The 13,935-nt window shown below is 54.7% G+C and overlaps 7 protein-coding genes across 7 annotated transcripts; 5 read left to right on the top strand and 2 right to left on the bottom strand.

The window, feature by feature from the left end:
• Positions 1–141: 141 nt before the first annotated feature.
• On the top strand, positions 142–948 carry H310_03660 (hypothetical protein; the record flags this gene model as incomplete). The annotated part of the gene is made up of 4 exons (XM_008867620.1): positions 142–282; positions 339–365; positions 633–778; positions 828–948. The coding sequence occupies 4 exons, from the start codon at positions 142–144 to the stop codon at positions 946–948; spliced, it is 435 nt and encodes a 144-aa protein (XP_008865842.1).
• Positions 949–2,240: 1,292 nt separating this feature from the next.
• On the top strand, positions 2,241–3,369 carry H310_03661 (hypothetical protein). Its single transcript, XM_008867621.1, has 3 exons — positions 2,241–2,713; positions 2,769–3,107; positions 3,160–3,369. The coding sequence occupies exons 1-3, from the start codon at positions 2,264–2,266 to the stop codon at positions 3,331–3,333; spliced, it is 963 nt and encodes a 320-aa protein (XP_008865843.1). The 5' UTR covers positions 2,241–2,263; the 3' UTR covers positions 3,334–3,369.
• A 294-nt stretch (positions 3,370–3,663) lies between these two features.
• H310_03662 (hypothetical protein) lies at positions 3,664–5,047 on the top strand. Its single transcript, XM_008867622.1, has 5 exons — positions 3,664–4,177; positions 4,227–4,501; positions 4,550–4,624; positions 4,680–4,775; positions 4,856–5,047. The coding sequence occupies exons 1-5, from the start codon at positions 3,667–3,669 to the stop codon at positions 4,910–4,912; spliced, it is 1,014 nt and encodes a 337-aa protein (XP_008865844.1). The 5' UTR covers positions 3,664–3,666; the 3' UTR covers positions 4,913–5,047.
• On the bottom strand, positions 4,796–7,725 carry H310_03663 (hypothetical protein). The gene is made up of 10 exons (XM_008867623.1): positions 7,358–7,725; positions 7,004–7,309; positions 6,690–6,947; positions 6,274–6,645; positions 5,982–6,069; positions 5,756–5,902; positions 5,343–5,712; positions 5,220–5,296; positions 5,049–5,156; positions 4,796–4,985 (listed from the first exon to the last, which is right to left on the bottom strand). The coding sequence occupies exons 1-10, from the start codon at positions 7,694–7,696 to the stop codon at positions 4,909–4,911; spliced, it is 2,142 nt and encodes a 713-aa protein (XP_008865845.1). The 5' UTR covers positions 7,697–7,725; the 3' UTR covers positions 4,796–4,908.
• Positions 7,726–7,926: 201 nt separating this feature from the next.
• H310_03664 (hypothetical protein) lies at positions 7,927–9,174 on the top strand. The gene is made up of 7 exons (XM_008867624.1): positions 7,927–8,047; positions 8,105–8,183; positions 8,247–8,349; positions 8,396–8,492; positions 8,546–8,638; positions 8,680–8,930; positions 8,984–9,174. The coding sequence occupies exons 1-7, from the start codon at positions 7,943–7,945 to the stop codon at positions 9,057–9,059; spliced, it is 804 nt and encodes a 267-aa protein (XP_008865846.1). The 5' UTR covers positions 7,927–7,942; the 3' UTR covers positions 9,060–9,174.
• H310_03665 (hypothetical protein) lies at positions 9,097–10,580 on the bottom strand. Its single transcript, XM_008867625.1, has 7 exons — positions 10,490–10,580; positions 10,119–10,426; positions 9,886–10,068; positions 9,793–9,840; positions 9,683–9,736; positions 9,410–9,628; positions 9,097–9,356 (listed from the first exon to the last, which is right to left on the bottom strand). The coding sequence occupies exons 1-7, from the start codon at positions 10,566–10,568 to the stop codon at positions 9,165–9,167; spliced, it is 1,083 nt and encodes a 360-aa protein (XP_008865847.1). The 5' UTR covers positions 10,569–10,580; the 3' UTR covers positions 9,097–9,164.
• Positions 10,581–10,726: 146 nt separating this feature from the next.
• On the top strand, positions 10,727–13,901 carry H310_03666 (hypothetical protein). Its single transcript, XM_008867626.1, has 5 exons — positions 10,727–11,614; positions 11,667–11,754; positions 11,861–11,954; positions 12,031–13,564; positions 13,613–13,901. The coding sequence occupies exons 1-5, from the start codon at positions 10,760–10,762 to the stop codon at positions 13,871–13,873; spliced, it is 2,832 nt and encodes a 943-aa protein (XP_008865848.1). The 5' UTR covers positions 10,727–10,759; the 3' UTR covers positions 13,874–13,901.
• Positions 13,902–13,935: the final 34 nt, after the last annotated feature.

Consider the following 13,935-nt stretch of genomic DNA (forward strand, 5'->3'; position numbering starts at 1 on the left):
AATCGAAACGCATGAAACGAGAATAATTTGGCCAATCAACCTTTGTTGTGAAGTGAAAACTCAACGAAGCAGTTTTGAGGTTGACAAAATGAGTTTGATGTTTTGAGTTTGAAGGGCAAATTCAACCAGTTGCGCGCGCGCATGTCGGACCGGACAATGGCGAGCGCCGACGACTTCGCAATGAACGAAGATGACATGGAGTGCATTGCGCGGCTACTGCCGATGGATGATGTCAGTAGTGCGTACCCCCTCGTGGACCTCGTTGACGACGACTCGACTTCCGTAACGCGTCTTCTGTGCTTGAATGAATTCCTGCCATCATTGTGGTGTTTGGCTAGACGTCGACGTCGCAGAGCTGTACACTGGTACGTAAAATTTGCTTCTTCTATAAGGGGCGATGAACCTATAATGCTCGGCAGACATGCGCACCACAACCACATACCCGATTTGTCCCAAGTCTCTCGTCGCAACGCAGCCTCCATGCGATGGAGAGTGCAGAGTTCGCGCGGCGACATCATGATGAGTCGCAACGATACTACTTCCTGCTTTACTTGAGACAGCGTGTGGTGGCAGTAGCCCTTCAATCGGCAACCATGGCCCTGCCCCCTCAACCACGCCGGGTGTTGTGTCAGCGTGAAATCAGGGTGGCTGCGCTGGTGTACCTGTTTCAATGCTTTCGCCCGGGCGACGTCATTGCTTCCCTTGGTGTATTCGCCCCCTGTCACTCCGTGACGCACTCAGTATATCTCCGACGCATCAAGACATTCCCCGACTTGTGGTGATTCCCGCAGCCCCATCGTGCTCTGTAAAGCCGTTGCATGGCCTAGGGATGCCAAGTCGAAAGTGTTTTCATCCTTGAGCCACGCCTTGGTCAACGTCGAGTTTGACATGGGGACCAACTCTGTCAGAGCACAGTACAAGTTTTACCCTTCACTGAACTCGACATAGATTTCGTACAACGTGATCACGCACGTCGCACTGAAAAGTCGAGCAGAGCCTGGGGCGCTGGTTCGACCGGGTTGGCTGCAAGTCTATCTGCAGCCTCGTCGAGTGTATCGATGGCAAGAGTCGTTCAAGTGCACGTACGTGGGATACCAAATTGGTCCCATGTCCATCTCCGTGACCTCCATCGACGCTGTGGCAGCCCTTACCTCCTGAGAGTCCACACCATGGTGGCATGAATTGTGTGTGTCGCTGTATCGGCAAGAGGCTTCAACCAGTTCTGTCTGTCCACGTGCCTCCTCCATAGTGCGAACGTTTACTTTGTGTTGCGACTGGTGGTCATTGTTGAGGGTCGTGCGACCTTTCCACCTCCCCCACACAGCGATGCGCCAAACGGTGCGGTCAAGCCGATGCCAGCGGCGCCTCCTTACAGCCGAGGAACGACATAAAACACTGGGGAGTTGGACGACGTTACAAAATCTCATAAGAAATAGCGTCTTAGCCCATGATTGGCCAAATATGCACACCTTTATGCAGGATCATCTGATTGGGTCAAGATAGGTCTCAAATTATGATTGGCCGAATATGCCCCTATACTTGGAATTCTCTGATTGGTCGATTGGAGACACTGTCGCATGACGAACTTGGAAGCACCAAGCTCAGTGCATGCAAGGGCTCAGCGTTGTGGGGCGCTTGGAGAAAATTTATTGTGTCATAAGGCGATCGAAAGAAAAGGATCGAGCAAATCATCATGGCTGTGAGTCCATCGGTGTTTGTATGCAGTGTAAAGAAGACATTCAACCCGGCCATTCGCCCAATTTTCGAGTACTGTAGCGAGGGCAATTACGTTCTTGATTAAAAATGTATGAATGAATGTATAGACATCCACGATTTCTACATACCAAACGTGTTGCATTGTCGATGGAAATGTCCCCATGCGAATCTTCCACGTCCCGTCGCAACGAGCGACTTCGACAACGTCAGCGAACATAGGATTTGTTGGCTGACCCATCCCAGCATTGGCCAAGATTTCATAACACTCACGCTCGTGGGTGCTCTTGATACAAGCAATACTCGCGAATACAAGCTTGAGCGTTTTTCTCAAGTCGACTGCACGTGGCACGCACCAAGGCACTTGTCCACCATGACGTCACACCGAATTCATTTAATGCATATAATTGTATACAAAGATGAAGACAGTTTCAAAATAATGCACCACTCCATGAACAATGCACCTGATTGGCTGAAATTCCTCATCCCTCGACGTCCCCTTGTCGAGTGCGATGGTCATTTGGCAAGTTGTAGGGGATCACCAACCACCATGACGGCAGTCCTTTCCCTTGTGTCCCCGCGCCACTTGTACCTTGCCAAGCAAGCGGCGCAAATCATCGGTTTGCTCGTGCTGGCCAAGATCGGCCTCACTCTACTCTCTGGCTTCTACGCGTTCTTCCTTCGTGGCGGCAAGAAGCTCACCAAGTACGGCAAGTGGGCAATTGTCACGGGGGCTACGGACGGCATCGGCAAGGCGACTGCGTTGGAGCTGGCTCGCAAGGGCATGAACATTGTCTTGATCAGCCGCACGCAATCCAAGTTGGATGAAGTCGCAACTGAAATCACAACCAAGTACAACACTGTCTCTGTCAAGACTGTGTCCGTGGACTACTCCAAGCTGACAGACGCGTCGATCGCAGCTATTCGAAAGGTTATCGCCGACGTCGGCGATGTCGGTGTGCTCGTCAACAATGTCGGCCAGTCCTACGACTTCCCCCAGGTACAACATCCCTTCGTTGTCTCGTTCACGACTCATGTGATTTTCTTCTCGTCAGTACTTCCACGATCTCTCGGATGAAAACGTCGCGAGTCTCGTCAACATGAACGTCAACTCAACTTTTATCATGTCAAAGCTGGTTCTGCCTGGCATGGTCGAGCGCAAGCGTGGAGCGATCGTCAACTGCAGCTCCGGCTCGGCCCGCATTGCGTGCCCCTTGTTGAGCGAATACAGCGCCGTGAAGAAGTGCATTGAACAATACACGCTGGGCTTGGCGGGCGAATACGCGGCCAAAAACATCTCCATCCAGTGCCACACTCCTATGTTCGTCACGTCCAAGTTGTCGAAGATCCGCCACGCTAGCTTCTCTGTGCCTAGCCCCACCACCTACGCCAAGGTACTGTCATGACGAAGGAACTAAACTTGGATGACTGATTGAGCATGTATAGGCGGCGGTGGCTAATATTGGTTATGAGACGGTTGTTTCCCCGTACTGGCCCCATGCTTTGCAAATTTGGCTTTACGAATCAATCCCCAACTTTATCGTCAGCAAGGTTGCCTTGTCGTCCCATTTGGGTTTGCGTAAGCGCGCCTTGAAGAAGCTCGAACAAAAGAAGGATTAACTGTCAATGCAGACGACCTCGTGCCATTTACAATCCCGGCGTCTCGTTCACATCGTCTTCACCAAGGGAAACGCCTGCCTTTGCATGTCCTGAACTCTCAGGCTCGTTCGACGTTAGTTCGTGTCACATCCCTCCTCACACAGCACTAGAGCAATTCGTCCATCGCCTTGTCATGTATGAGGCTACCTTTGGCGCTCTTCCTCTAGCAACGTGCCATCCACGGCTGACCAGCGTCGATATCGGCGGGTTGTTCAACCAAATTGGTTGCGCCCCCGTTTGAATTATCCGGAGTACCACTTATCCGTATGAATTTGAATATTCAACTCACAAGCGATGCCGTTGGAAACGCCGGCGGAGTCGACCTCGGCAGTGGACACCACAGATACATCAAGCCTCCTGAACGACCCCACATCGCCCGATATGCAGAACAACACAAGCCAGGAGCAGAATGCGTGGAGTGAAACGCGTCAGACGGGACCTCAGGCAACGACAAGTGTCAAAGAACCAGGGGCTGCAGCTGCTTCAGGTTCCAGTTCTGCTCCCACAACACGCCCACTTACACCACCGACAACAGCTTATAGCGAAGGTGGGGTAAAGAGAAAGGAACCGCACCCAACGCCATCGCCTTCTGTGGAATCGATGACCTTCGCAGACCTCAAGGCAGCACAGCGGCGGAGTATGAAGGCCGTCCGTGATATTGCACTCAAGGAAATCAACGCGCTGGAACCTGAAATGTCCGAAGCGAGTCGCCACGAAATCGCCGCTGTTTTGCAGGCTCACGTGAATGAGATGAGCTCGTCCGCGTTCACGCACCTCGCGCGCGTCTACTTTCCTGCCGAACTGCGTAAGCTTTGACCCATGATGCACTATCACGATTCAGTCCGCTATCATAGAGTCCACGAAAAAGCCTGAAAATCCCGTGGATCCCGTTGCATTGGCCCGGATAAGAGAACTCGACGCGCAGATCCATGCTGCCGAGCAACGTATTCACGCACATCAAACGAGCCTTCCTGTCATTGTCCGGCAACACCTTCAAGCGAGCTTTACAGAGAAAGCCAAGGCGCTTGAAGATGCGCTTTCGAGTCTACCGCACGCTACAATCGAGAGCGACACCGCTATCCAGTACTCGAAACATGACATTGCAGCTGTCAAAGCCACGTTTGCCCGAGTACGCGCAAAGTCCTCGTTCTCACTCCGCCTGACTCAACCCTCCTAGATCACGTCGAAAATTGATCAGTTGAGCGTCAATCTACCGCTGACGATGCAAGCTGCCGCCAACACCATCCAAGTGGTACGTTCTTCCTTCACGGAGGGAGCATTTCTGTCATGAATCCGTCGCTATGCAGGTTCAGCACGCCGTGAGCCAGCCCAAGTCCCGACTCGATGCTCTCATGGAGCATGGGGGCGACAGCATTTCAACTCCTGCGACTTCATCGCCCGCGGTACGCAATCGAGTGTTTGATGCAGCGACGCATGAGAGGTGGCGACATTGTTGTGACATTAAGAGAGCGCGTTCACCTAGACGTCAGCGACCCCCAGTCCCAACTCCCTCCGTGCGAAGCTGGCCCGGTTGCTTTAACTTAACTTGGCCAGTCGCTGCTTTTGTCGGTCGCGGAATACGTCGTGTGTCGGTCGCTTGGTCAAGACATTTCCTACGATGGAGAAATGATGCATTCGGTTTTGCCGCATCAATCCATCGTCACGATTCTTCCTACCATTGCCTTCTCCGCCGTCCAACGCGTCCAAGCGCTCGATTTCTTCTCGCGACGGGAATTCTGCATAACAGAGGGCTTGGAACACCATGTCCGGGTCCGCCACCGGTCCTACTCGCACCAACACAATACTGTTGGGAAAACCACCCTCGGCATGGTTTGTTTCTTCCGTACCGTTCCACGTGACGCCGAGGGGCAGTTGGGCGGCAAATGCCTTGAGAAAGTCGGGAAGGGGCGGGCCGTGGTAGATCCTGTGCCAAGTCAGTTGCATGCAGAGCAGGCAGAAAATCACGGTACATGTCGGACGATTTGAGCACCGACGACTTGATGGAGCCTGATAGCGTTGTGTTCGTCGTGGGTTGCGAGGACGCCGAGTGTCCCGACGTGGAATGGAAGGTCGATCCATAGGTGGCAAAGAAGAGTTCGTCAGACTTGGACGTGTCGAGAAGGTGCATCCACACGTATCGGTCGACGGTGCCGAGGAGTCCTTTGGTCGTGATATCGTCGGGCAACGCGGCCGCCCTTCGTTGCTCGAGGCGGACGACGGACGTGAGGTCGCCGCCGTTGGTCGCCATCGTTTGCTCGAATCGAATGAACCGGTCCCACACGGGCTTGGACACGGCGGCCGGGATTACACTGAGCACTTTTTCAAACAGGGATCGCATGTCTACCAAGAACGTCACCGGCATCCGATTTGGTCATGGGCGTACTATTGTCATCGTTGGTGTGGCCAAGGAAATCAACGTAGGAAAGGACGTAGTCAGGTTCGTGGATGTGCTTCTTCAGCCCCAACTCGAAGATGTTGAGTGCAATCTGCTTGCCTTCGTCGCCGACACCGCTGTGGAACTCGAGCAGGGCTAGGCAAAAATTGTCAGCAACGGCACTAGTGTTGCCGGACATGGCCAGGAAAATTCACGACCGCACACACCAACGTACCGGCAGCAGTGTAAACGTGGTACGTGCATGCGCCTTCCCGCGGGTCCCGCCGTGCCCGCTTGAAGATCTGTCGCGACGCATCCAAGCCCTATATGGTGCCATTCCACCGTTAGCCACTTGCGCAACATCAGCCCCATGTGAACAGCGAGTACACATGCCGCCCATGCAGACAAGGAGACGACAGTCATTCAAAGCATTTGGATGGCAAGCCACAGCGGTAGCTGCGAGCCCCGTCGATACATCGAATGCCGACGGTGGACCGCTTTCACGACAGAAGAGGAGGGTTGCATACCTTGTTGCCGAACGCACGGCGAGCGAACCGCATGTACGTGATGTAACCGATGGGAGACGCCGTCGCTTCGAGCAAGGATTCGTACACGGCGCGAGCATCGTCGACGAGACCGTGGCTCTCCAAGTGATCGGCATAGGCAAATCGAAGCAGACACGATTCGGGCATGGCTTCCAGTGCTTGCTGGAAGATGGCGGACGTGGCTGCCACATCTGGCAGCTCGAGCATCGCGTACTGGAACCAGACTTCGGCCGAGTACCGTCGGCAGGCAAGGCACGCTTCCAGGACATACCGGACTTTGGCCTTCCACTTGGGGCGCTCGACGCGTTCTGGGTTGGCCAGTTCGAACTCGATCCATTTGTTCCACGCGTCAATCTAGATGCCAACGTCAACTTGACGGAAGGTAGCAAACGAAGGACCTGTGGATCCGTGTTGGTGCGCGACGGCAGCGCGTCGAGATCGATCGGGTCCACGAGCGCCTTGCGATCCTTGAAAATGGCTTTCGCAGCGTCGACCTTGGGCCGCAGAACCTTGAATACGTTCAACGCGAGCGCTTCGTTGTTCGGAATCGACTTTTCAAATTGCTCATAGTCCTTCCAGAGCGCATCCAGGTTGTGCATGGGTATAGGGAGAGCGCGCTGGAACACCTTGCGGATGGAGAAGATGGCGGTCGGTTCCTAGGCGTGGACGCATATTCGACATGAGTGAGTGAAGCGGTGAAGGTCACACGCACCTTGTCGTCTTTGAGGAAGTGGAGATATTGTGTCCAAATGCCATTCGAATGGATGGACGTGCCGACTCGGTCCAGCGCAGACTCGAAAGCTTCTGTCATCTGCTGCCGCGCGCGCTTCTTATCCTCGGGGGAGTTCGCTTCTGTCAGCACGTCCATCACCGTACTCTTGGTGAACTGGAGGTAAAAGGCCCACAACTCGACATGAGGCAATTTGATCTCCTGCAACGCCTTCGTAAAGATCGCGCGGACGTTCTCCAGTTGGTTCGCGCGCCACTCGTGGTCAGCATATTGTTTCCACCAGTAGGCCTGCAGGAGCACGCGAGTCAGCGATCAATCATGATGTGTTGAACCTACCGAAGTCGGGAATTGTTCAAGAAAGAGCACGTAGAACGGTCGGGCTTCCTCCACGTGCTGAAAGCTCTGCTGTACTTCGTACATGACACTCAACCACGCGTCGATGTTCCATGGCTCTTTGCGCGCCGCAGCGTACAGGCGTCGGAGCTTTGGATGTTTGCCAGCAGTGGGATCGTCTGCTGCCGCCATGTCTTCGTCCTCGTCCTCGTCAGCTCCACCACCCATGTCAACGTCACCGCCGACATGAGCCGCAGTATGTTGTGTCGGTATGGCGATGGGCTCATCCTCCTCGGAACTGTCATCCGACAGCATCGGGTTTCCGTCCATGAGTGCGCTCATCGCCGCCAAGTCCTCTGGTCCTGAATGCACACCTCAAAGTGAGATCGCTCAGGACAAATCGATTGTCTTCTCGCAACAGACATACAAACACTAAGAGAAAAAATTGTCCTCATTTATGGCTATCTTGAAGGATATAACGCATTCAAAAATATTTAGCTCGATTGGACTATGTCGTTTTCGATATATGATATATGGATTCTCTCAGATCTTCTGCATACAATTCGACAATACTTTTATTCCGGTGCCATGGATCACCTCGAACGTGAGGCGAGTAAGCTGCGCGCTCTCGTGGAGAATCCGACGGGAACGGCATCCTTGAAGGAGGCCAAGGACATCTTGCGCAATCTAAAGGTAACTTGCTGCCTGTGCATGAACTAGTTATGATGTTGACGCATGACGTGCATATAGATTGCAATGATCCAGCTACCGAGCTTGCCACCCACCACCACAGAATCGCCGACGGCAGTGCAAGAGCGCAAACTTGCACGTATGCTGTGCAATATAATTCCTTTGCGAAGATCATTGAACGAGTCTTATAGAGAGTCTGTAGGCGACGTCTTGGAAAGCGCGACGATCATGAGCATCAACGAAGAAGACATTCCTGGTTTCGAACGCAACATCACGCAGCTCAAGGTGTACTACAACTCGTTCGGGTAACCTCGCTCACCATCGTCGTCCCACCTCATATTTCGATGCCAGAGATCAATTGCCGAAGTCTCCGTTGCACTACCCCCTTCTCGGGACACGTTTGCTCCATTTGCTCGTGGAAAACCGCATGGCAGAGTTCCACGGAGAGGTCTATCCTTGCTCGCGTTGTTCACTTCTCATTCCATAATCTCCGATATATAGCTGGAAATTCTTCCGAGCGAAGGGCGCGCGGATCCAAACATCGCGTTCTCGATGAAGCTGGAGCAATACCTGATGGAAGGAAGTTATAATAAGGTATCGTCCCCCTTCTCCATCCTGTTCACTGCGGTTTGTAGGTGTTGGAAGCCCGCACAAACGAACCCAACCCGTACTTCAAATGGTTTATGTCCCAACTGCTCCAGACCGTCCGAGACGCCATCGCCGACTGCGCCGAAGTCGCGTACCCGTCGTTGAATGTGGCGGACGCTGCCAAGATGCTGATTTTTGCCACGACGTCCGAGTTTCAAGCGTATGTTTTGGCCAAAAAGCCTGAATGGGTCGTCATGGGAGACGTTGTGTGGTTCCAAGCGCCAACTAAGCACCTGGGGTACGACCACCTCTACGACAAGTTCTTCCTGCTCACCCAACTTTACGACGTAGCGCTTCAGATATCCCGTCGCTCCGCCTCGTCCGAGAGACGCTGTCGTACGCCACGGAGCTCGACCGCATCGTCTAAGCCTAGCAGACTTGCATCTTCACGAGGTAGTTCCCTTGACAATTGCGGCACTCTCCATTAGCAGCTCCTTCTAAAGCATCAAACACCGCACCTTGTCGTCCTCCCTCACTTTCCTGGCTCCTCAAGCTGCTGTATTTGTTCGTCTAGATGCTGCCTCTGGAGCCGGCCTTGTTCATACAGCAGCAGCCATCGCGGCTTTTTCTTCTTTCGAAGTGCTCGTTCATCTTTTCGGGCTTGTACCTTGGCCGCTGCCGCCTCGGATTTGGCGCGCAGCCACATAACATAATCTTCTTTGACCTACACATCGGACTCTCAGCGACGCTGTTGGTCGACGGCCTGTGTTGGTTGACCTGCGCTCGCCACGCCGCCTCCTTGGCGGCCGCTTCGGCCGCGTCCAATTCCGCTTTGGACGAAGTTCGCATGAGGCGCGACGTGGCCTTGGGGCTCCCGCGGCTCGTTGGGCTTCGAGTCATGCTCGCCATGCTTTCGTTGGGCCCAAACAATGACAGCATCGTGGCTTTCGACGAGAGTCGCGTGAGGCCCTTTGCATGGGAGTCGTCGAACCCGCCCTTCATGACGACGATAACACCGTGCACATGATCCAAACTGCATCGCAGACGTACGCGGAACGAGATGGAATTGAGCTTGTTGGCCGATTTGTAGATTTGCCGCTGTGCCTGTGGACAGGTTCGTCAACAGAGTCGTCACGATGGTCGGAACACCAACACTCTACCATGTCGACGGCTGATGGCGGGTTGATGTCGAGCTTGGGAATGTCTTTCTAGTGGCATGATGACTGCATGGCCAGTGAGGAGATGCAGGGTACTTGACGCCGCTGGGAAAGGGACCCTCGATGGCGGTCGTCGTCGTGCAAGGCAGATGCTGATGCGTCCCCGTCGTTCCCGTCTCGAGGAGTCAGAACATGCTCATCGATGAGTGACCCGATTTCGTGCATGAGGATGCTGTGGTCGGGTGTGTTGTTCACTTCATGAAGAACCATATCGGTGATCTGACCATCCACACAACGTAACACATTGACGTGTGCAAGTTCGGATGTACCTCTTCCATTTCGCGTTTGCTGAGCGAACGAGGCAAGCTTAGGAATCGACTTAGTTGCCGCTTGAATGAACGCGATGCCTGAGCGTCGTCGTCCATGATGGTGAACCCGTCGGCCGACTCGTCATCATCGTCATCGTCCTCTATCTCCACCGCGTCAAAGTCATCGAGGCTGCGTCGATGAGACAGCTGAATGCGCTGAGCAATTTCCTGTGTTTTGGTAATGATGGCTTCAATGCGTTCTTCAAACGATTGCGCGCTCGCTGTCTTCTTTGCTTTTTTCTCGGCCAGCGCTTCGTTATAGATCCGTGCTGGAGGATGTTGGTGGAATCAACAGCAAGATCATCGCAAAGTGTTAGATGCATCGTTCGTACATATAGATATGCCATTGACTTGCTCCAGCGCGCGCTGGACACGAACATGGCGGTCGTGCTCCGCCGCGGCAGCCGCCATCTCGGAACCGGCGAATGAAACCGTCTGCGCATTCTGATTGGCGCAGCACAACGATCATCACTCTGAACGGAAGGTACGTTATTGAATTAATGAACTTTACAGAATGGTACAACTCACCATTGCAAGTCCGTGGGAACATTCCTGAAAACTGAAGAGTACTTCATTGAATGGCGACACAATGACTTGTGTGTATGGAACTCAGGAACGCCGACGGCCTTCCTCGCCCCGTTCATCGACTCTCGTCCGGCACAGCTCTGAATATTCACGCCGCGGAGTTTGTACCAAAGTATGTGCAGGCATTTCGACAAGAATATCCATCCTTGACGTCTACAAATCCCCCCAAAGTCACGAAAAACGCGTCCACTACCAATGCCATGAAGTTTCAAGATGCCGCTGCAAAACCCATTCGTGCGTCAATACCTGCGCCACCGCCCGTAGTTCCTGAAGGATTCGTTGTCCTGTCGAAGAATACCAGGTCATCACTCACGGCAGTCGCTGCAAAGGATGCCGATTGCGTCTCCCCATCTGAAGCAGCGCCACCAGTGGCTACGATAAGGCGAAAATACACCAAAACGCATGTATCCAAGTGGGCCGCCCTGTCGACTTGTGCTATCTCGCAGAACGACGGGAACGATCTCTCTTCACCCGCGGATGTGCCAAAGACAGATGCCAGAGGTCGATCCCCGGGGTACTTTTTCCAAGTTGCAGCCCAAGCCAAGGTGTTGGGTCACCAAACACACTACGAGGACGACATTGGCGTCAAGGACCGGGACCACCGACGTCATCGAGTTGCTCTCGTTCGAGAGTCACCCCTGGTCGCTCCACTGGCGGATGCCTCGAACGAACCACCGACCGCGCATGCTGTGGCGCGTGAGGCCTGGCGAGTGCTGGCCGCGCAAGTTCTTCGCTCGTCGCACTTGACACCCGAGAATTTCGCCGCGCTGGCAGCCCACCTGACCACCCACCGCTCTCTCCTTTTGTGGGACGAGCGCGACGACGACAGGTGCAATGCGTGGCACATCGCCGCCGCCCACGGACATGATTCGGTACGCTTTGGACACGTGTTGCCTTCTTGGAATAGCATGCCTTACGTCGTAGGTTCTGACGCTCTTGCATGAGCTCGGCGACGGCGTCGAGTCGCGAGACCGGAAGAAATACACCCCCCTGCACGCTGCCGCAGCAAACGGTACGCCAGACTCCAGCGCCATGGCCATTCGGTCCATGGCACTGTGGCGTTATCAGCTGATGGACAGCGTCGGACCTCGTCGTTGCGATAACCACACGGCCCGTAGGCCACCCGTCAACTGTGCGGCTACTGCTGTCGTTGGGCGCAAGTGCCGCGACGGTCGACAAGCATGGGAACACTCCGTTTCACATCGCGTGCCGGTGAGCAGCGCACACACTTTTTGACGCTGAAAAAGTCGGGTTGTTTTGACGCTGAAAAAGTCGGGTTGTTTTGTAGCGAAGGCCACGTGGCCATTGTCAAGTTGCTCTTGCCCAAAAGCAAACTGGACGGCCGCAATCGCCGGCGAGATACCCCTCTACTCATGGCCGTTCGGTGGGCCGCCGCAGCGCAAACCTCAGGCGCCAACAACGATTCCACACGACGAATGGATGTGGTGCGGTTGCTGCTTGCTGCGGGAGCATCTCCATTGGTTGTCAACCTTGACGGACACACACCGCTGTACGAGTCGGTGCAGGCGTGCCACAGCTCCCTGGCGCTGGCTCAAGACTTGCTCGTATATGGCTATCCCGCCAACACGAACGGGTCTCCCATAACGCTTCCGCCAACTCGGTCGGTGTTTTACCAAGCTGTATGTGCGGGCCACGCAGGTGCTGTTCAGCTGCTCATGCCAGTGATACCACCGTCAGAGTGGGCGGCAGTGGACAAGGAGCACGGAGACTCGTTGCTGCATGCGGCCGTTCGACACGGCCATGCCCACCGTCGGTCCGACATGCTCAATGTGCTGCTGCACTCGTCCAAGCACAAAGGCTACCAACTCCACGCCGCAGAAAACACTGCTCTTCTAACGCCGCTCTTCTTGGCCATCAATCTTGGAGACGATGCCGCCGTCGCCGGCCTTCTCTCGCACGGCGGATACCCCAACGAACGAAATCGACAACATCACTCGGCATTGTTTACTGCGCTTCAAGCACGGCAACTGGCTTGTGCTCGGGAACTGATTGAGTTTGGCTGCACGCTTGATCGGGATTGCGTGGCCTACATGAGGGCCAACACGCCGGTCGCGCTGCCGCCGGTTGTAGCTGCACCGTCCATGGTGACGTCAGTGCGACCCGTCGACATGCAACGTATCGAGTGCACGGTGGAGAGGAAAGTGGACTACATCCATACATGCGTCCTCATTGCACATTGCCCGTCCATTCGAGCGCAGCTGTGTGGCCCGTGGGCTCATTTTGCACCAGACAAGGCGGTCCCGGTGGCGCTCGACACGACGATAGCTTCGTGGGACTATCTGAAAGCGTACTTGTACGATGGCGGGGCCAGCAAGTTGCTTGGTAGCGCCGTGTGCACGAATCAAGGGGAGTTGGATGTTGTCGTCGAGTTGCTCATGTTGGCCAACTCGTTGCTCTTGATGGACGTGCAACATTTGTGCCATGCCATCCTCGAGCAATCGCTTCCCCGCCGGCAATTCCGAGATCTCATCGCGTCGTTGGGAGTGGAGGAGGCCACTGACGGTGCCGTCGCTTCCATGAGCTACAAGGACGTGGCAGCACAAGCGATTCGAACGTGGCGCCACGACCGACGCCAGCTCCTCACGAACAAGTGGCTAGCCGATGCAACTTTGATTGCAGACCATTCCAAAGCATCCCACCACCGCTGCCACCGAGCAGTCGTCGGCGCAGCTTCGCCGATCCTTCGATCGCGCTTCGAATGCGACCAAAGGTCGACGGCTACCTTTTCCTTGCCGTTCTCCAGCGATGTCGTGGAGGCAGTCCTCGAATACATCTACACACATGCGCTGGCGAATGCCGCGGTATGCCCTTGATCTTGTCGGATGCTGTGGTTTGACGATGCTATGTAGGAGTATTCCGTGGATTTCGTGGTCGAAATCGTGCAAGCCAGCAAAGCCGTCGACGTTGCGGGCTGTGTGGTGCTGTGCGAACGGGAGCTCGTCCGCCGCGTCGTGCAGACTGGCTGCGACGTTGCGCTGCTGGCAGTTGCCGAGTCATTGCAACTGGAACACTTGGTCCGCGCGTGTCGCTGGCATTTGTTGGGGTCCATGCCGACGGACAAGGCTGTGCTGTTGGCATGTTTAGCTCCCAACTTAAACGTTTCTGGCTAACAGCGCCCCAACCACAAACGATTGCCTTGGGTCGCCAATGTGTTTCGGCTTTGGTGCCGACG

Source organism: Aphanomyces invadans (genome assembly GCF_000520115.1).
Source record: "Aphanomyces invadans strain NJM9701 unplaced genomic scaffold supercont1.5, whole genome shotgun sequence".
Classification (NCBI taxonomy): domain Eukaryota; phylum Oomycota; class Saprolegniomycetes; order Saprolegniales; family Verrucalvaceae; genus Aphanomyces; species Aphanomyces invadans.

Excerpts from the sequence above, each read along its gene's own strand:
- H310_03661 (XM_008867621.1), top strand. The coding sequence starts at position 2,264 with ATGACGGCAGTCCTTTCCCTTGTGTCCCCGCGCCACTTGTACCTTGCC. Across the intron at positions 2,714-2,768 it reads AGTCCTACGACTTCCCCCAG|TACTTCCACGATCTCTCGGA; the intron begins GTACAACATCCC and ends TCTTCTCGTCAG. Across the intron at positions 3,108-3,159 it reads GCCCCACCACCTACGCCAAG|GCGGCGGTGGCTAATATTGG; the intron begins GTACTGTCATGA and ends GAGCATGTATAG.
- H310_03662 (XM_008867622.1), top strand. The coding sequence starts at position 3,667 with ATGCCGTTGGAAACGCCGGCGGAGTCGACCTCGGCAGTGGACACCACA. Across the intron at positions 4,178-4,226 it reads CTACTTTCCTGCCGAACTGC|AGTCCACGAAAAAGCCTGAA; the intron begins GTAAGCTTTGAC and ends CCGCTATCATAG. Across the intron at positions 4,625-4,679 it reads CCGCCAACACCATCCAAGTG|GTTCAGCACGCCGTGAGCCA; the intron begins GTACGTTCTTCC and ends GTCGCTATGCAG.
- H310_03663 (XM_008867623.1), bottom strand. The coding sequence starts at position 7,696 with ATGAGCGCACTCATGGACGGAAACCCGATGCTGTCGGATGACAGTTCC. Across the intron at positions 5,713-5,755 it reads CCACACCAACGATGACAATA|ACATGCGATCCCTGTTTGAA; the intron begins GTACGCCCATGA and ends CGTTCTTGGTAG. Across the intron at positions 5,297-5,342 it reads GTGCTCAAATCGTCCGACAT|GATCTACCACGGCCCGCCCC; the intron begins GTACCGTGATTT and ends GACTTGGCACAG.
- H310_03664 (XM_008867624.1), top strand. The coding sequence starts at position 7,943 with ATGGATCACCTCGAACGTGAGGCGAGTAAGCTGCGCGCTCTCGTGGAG. Across the intron at positions 8,184-8,246 it reads GCAAGAGCGCAAACTTGCAC|GCGACGTCTTGGAAAGCGCG; the intron begins GTATGCTGTGCA and ends GAGAGTCTGTAG. Across the intron at positions 8,931-8,983 it reads GCGCCAACTAAGCACCTGGG|CGCTTCAGATATCCCGTCGC; the intron begins GTACGACCACCT and ends TTTACGACGTAG.
- H310_03665 (XM_008867625.1), bottom strand. The coding sequence starts at position 10,568 with ATGGCGGCTGCCGCGGCGGAGCACGACCGCCATGTTCGTGTCCAGCGC. Across the intron at positions 10,069-10,118 it reads GCAAACGCGAAATGGAAGAG|ATCACCGATATGGTTCTTCA; the intron begins GTACATCCGAAC and ends GTGGATGGTCAG. Across the intron at positions 9,841-9,885 it reads CCCTTTCCCAGCGGCGTCAA|AAAGACATTCCCAAGCTCGA; the intron begins GTACCCTGCATC and ends TCATGCCACTAG.
- H310_03666 (XM_008867626.1), top strand. The coding sequence starts at position 10,760 with ATGGAACTCAGGAACGCCGACGGCCTTCCTCGCCCCGTTCATCGACTC. Across the intron at positions 11,615-11,666 it reads CCGCCCACGGACATGATTCG|GTTCTGACGCTCTTGCATGA; the intron begins GTACGCTTTGGA and ends CTTACGTCGTAG. Across the intron at positions 11,755-11,860 it reads GCACGCTGCCGCAGCAAACG|GCCACCCGTCAACTGTGCGG; the intron begins GTACGCCAGACT and ends CACGGCCCGTAG.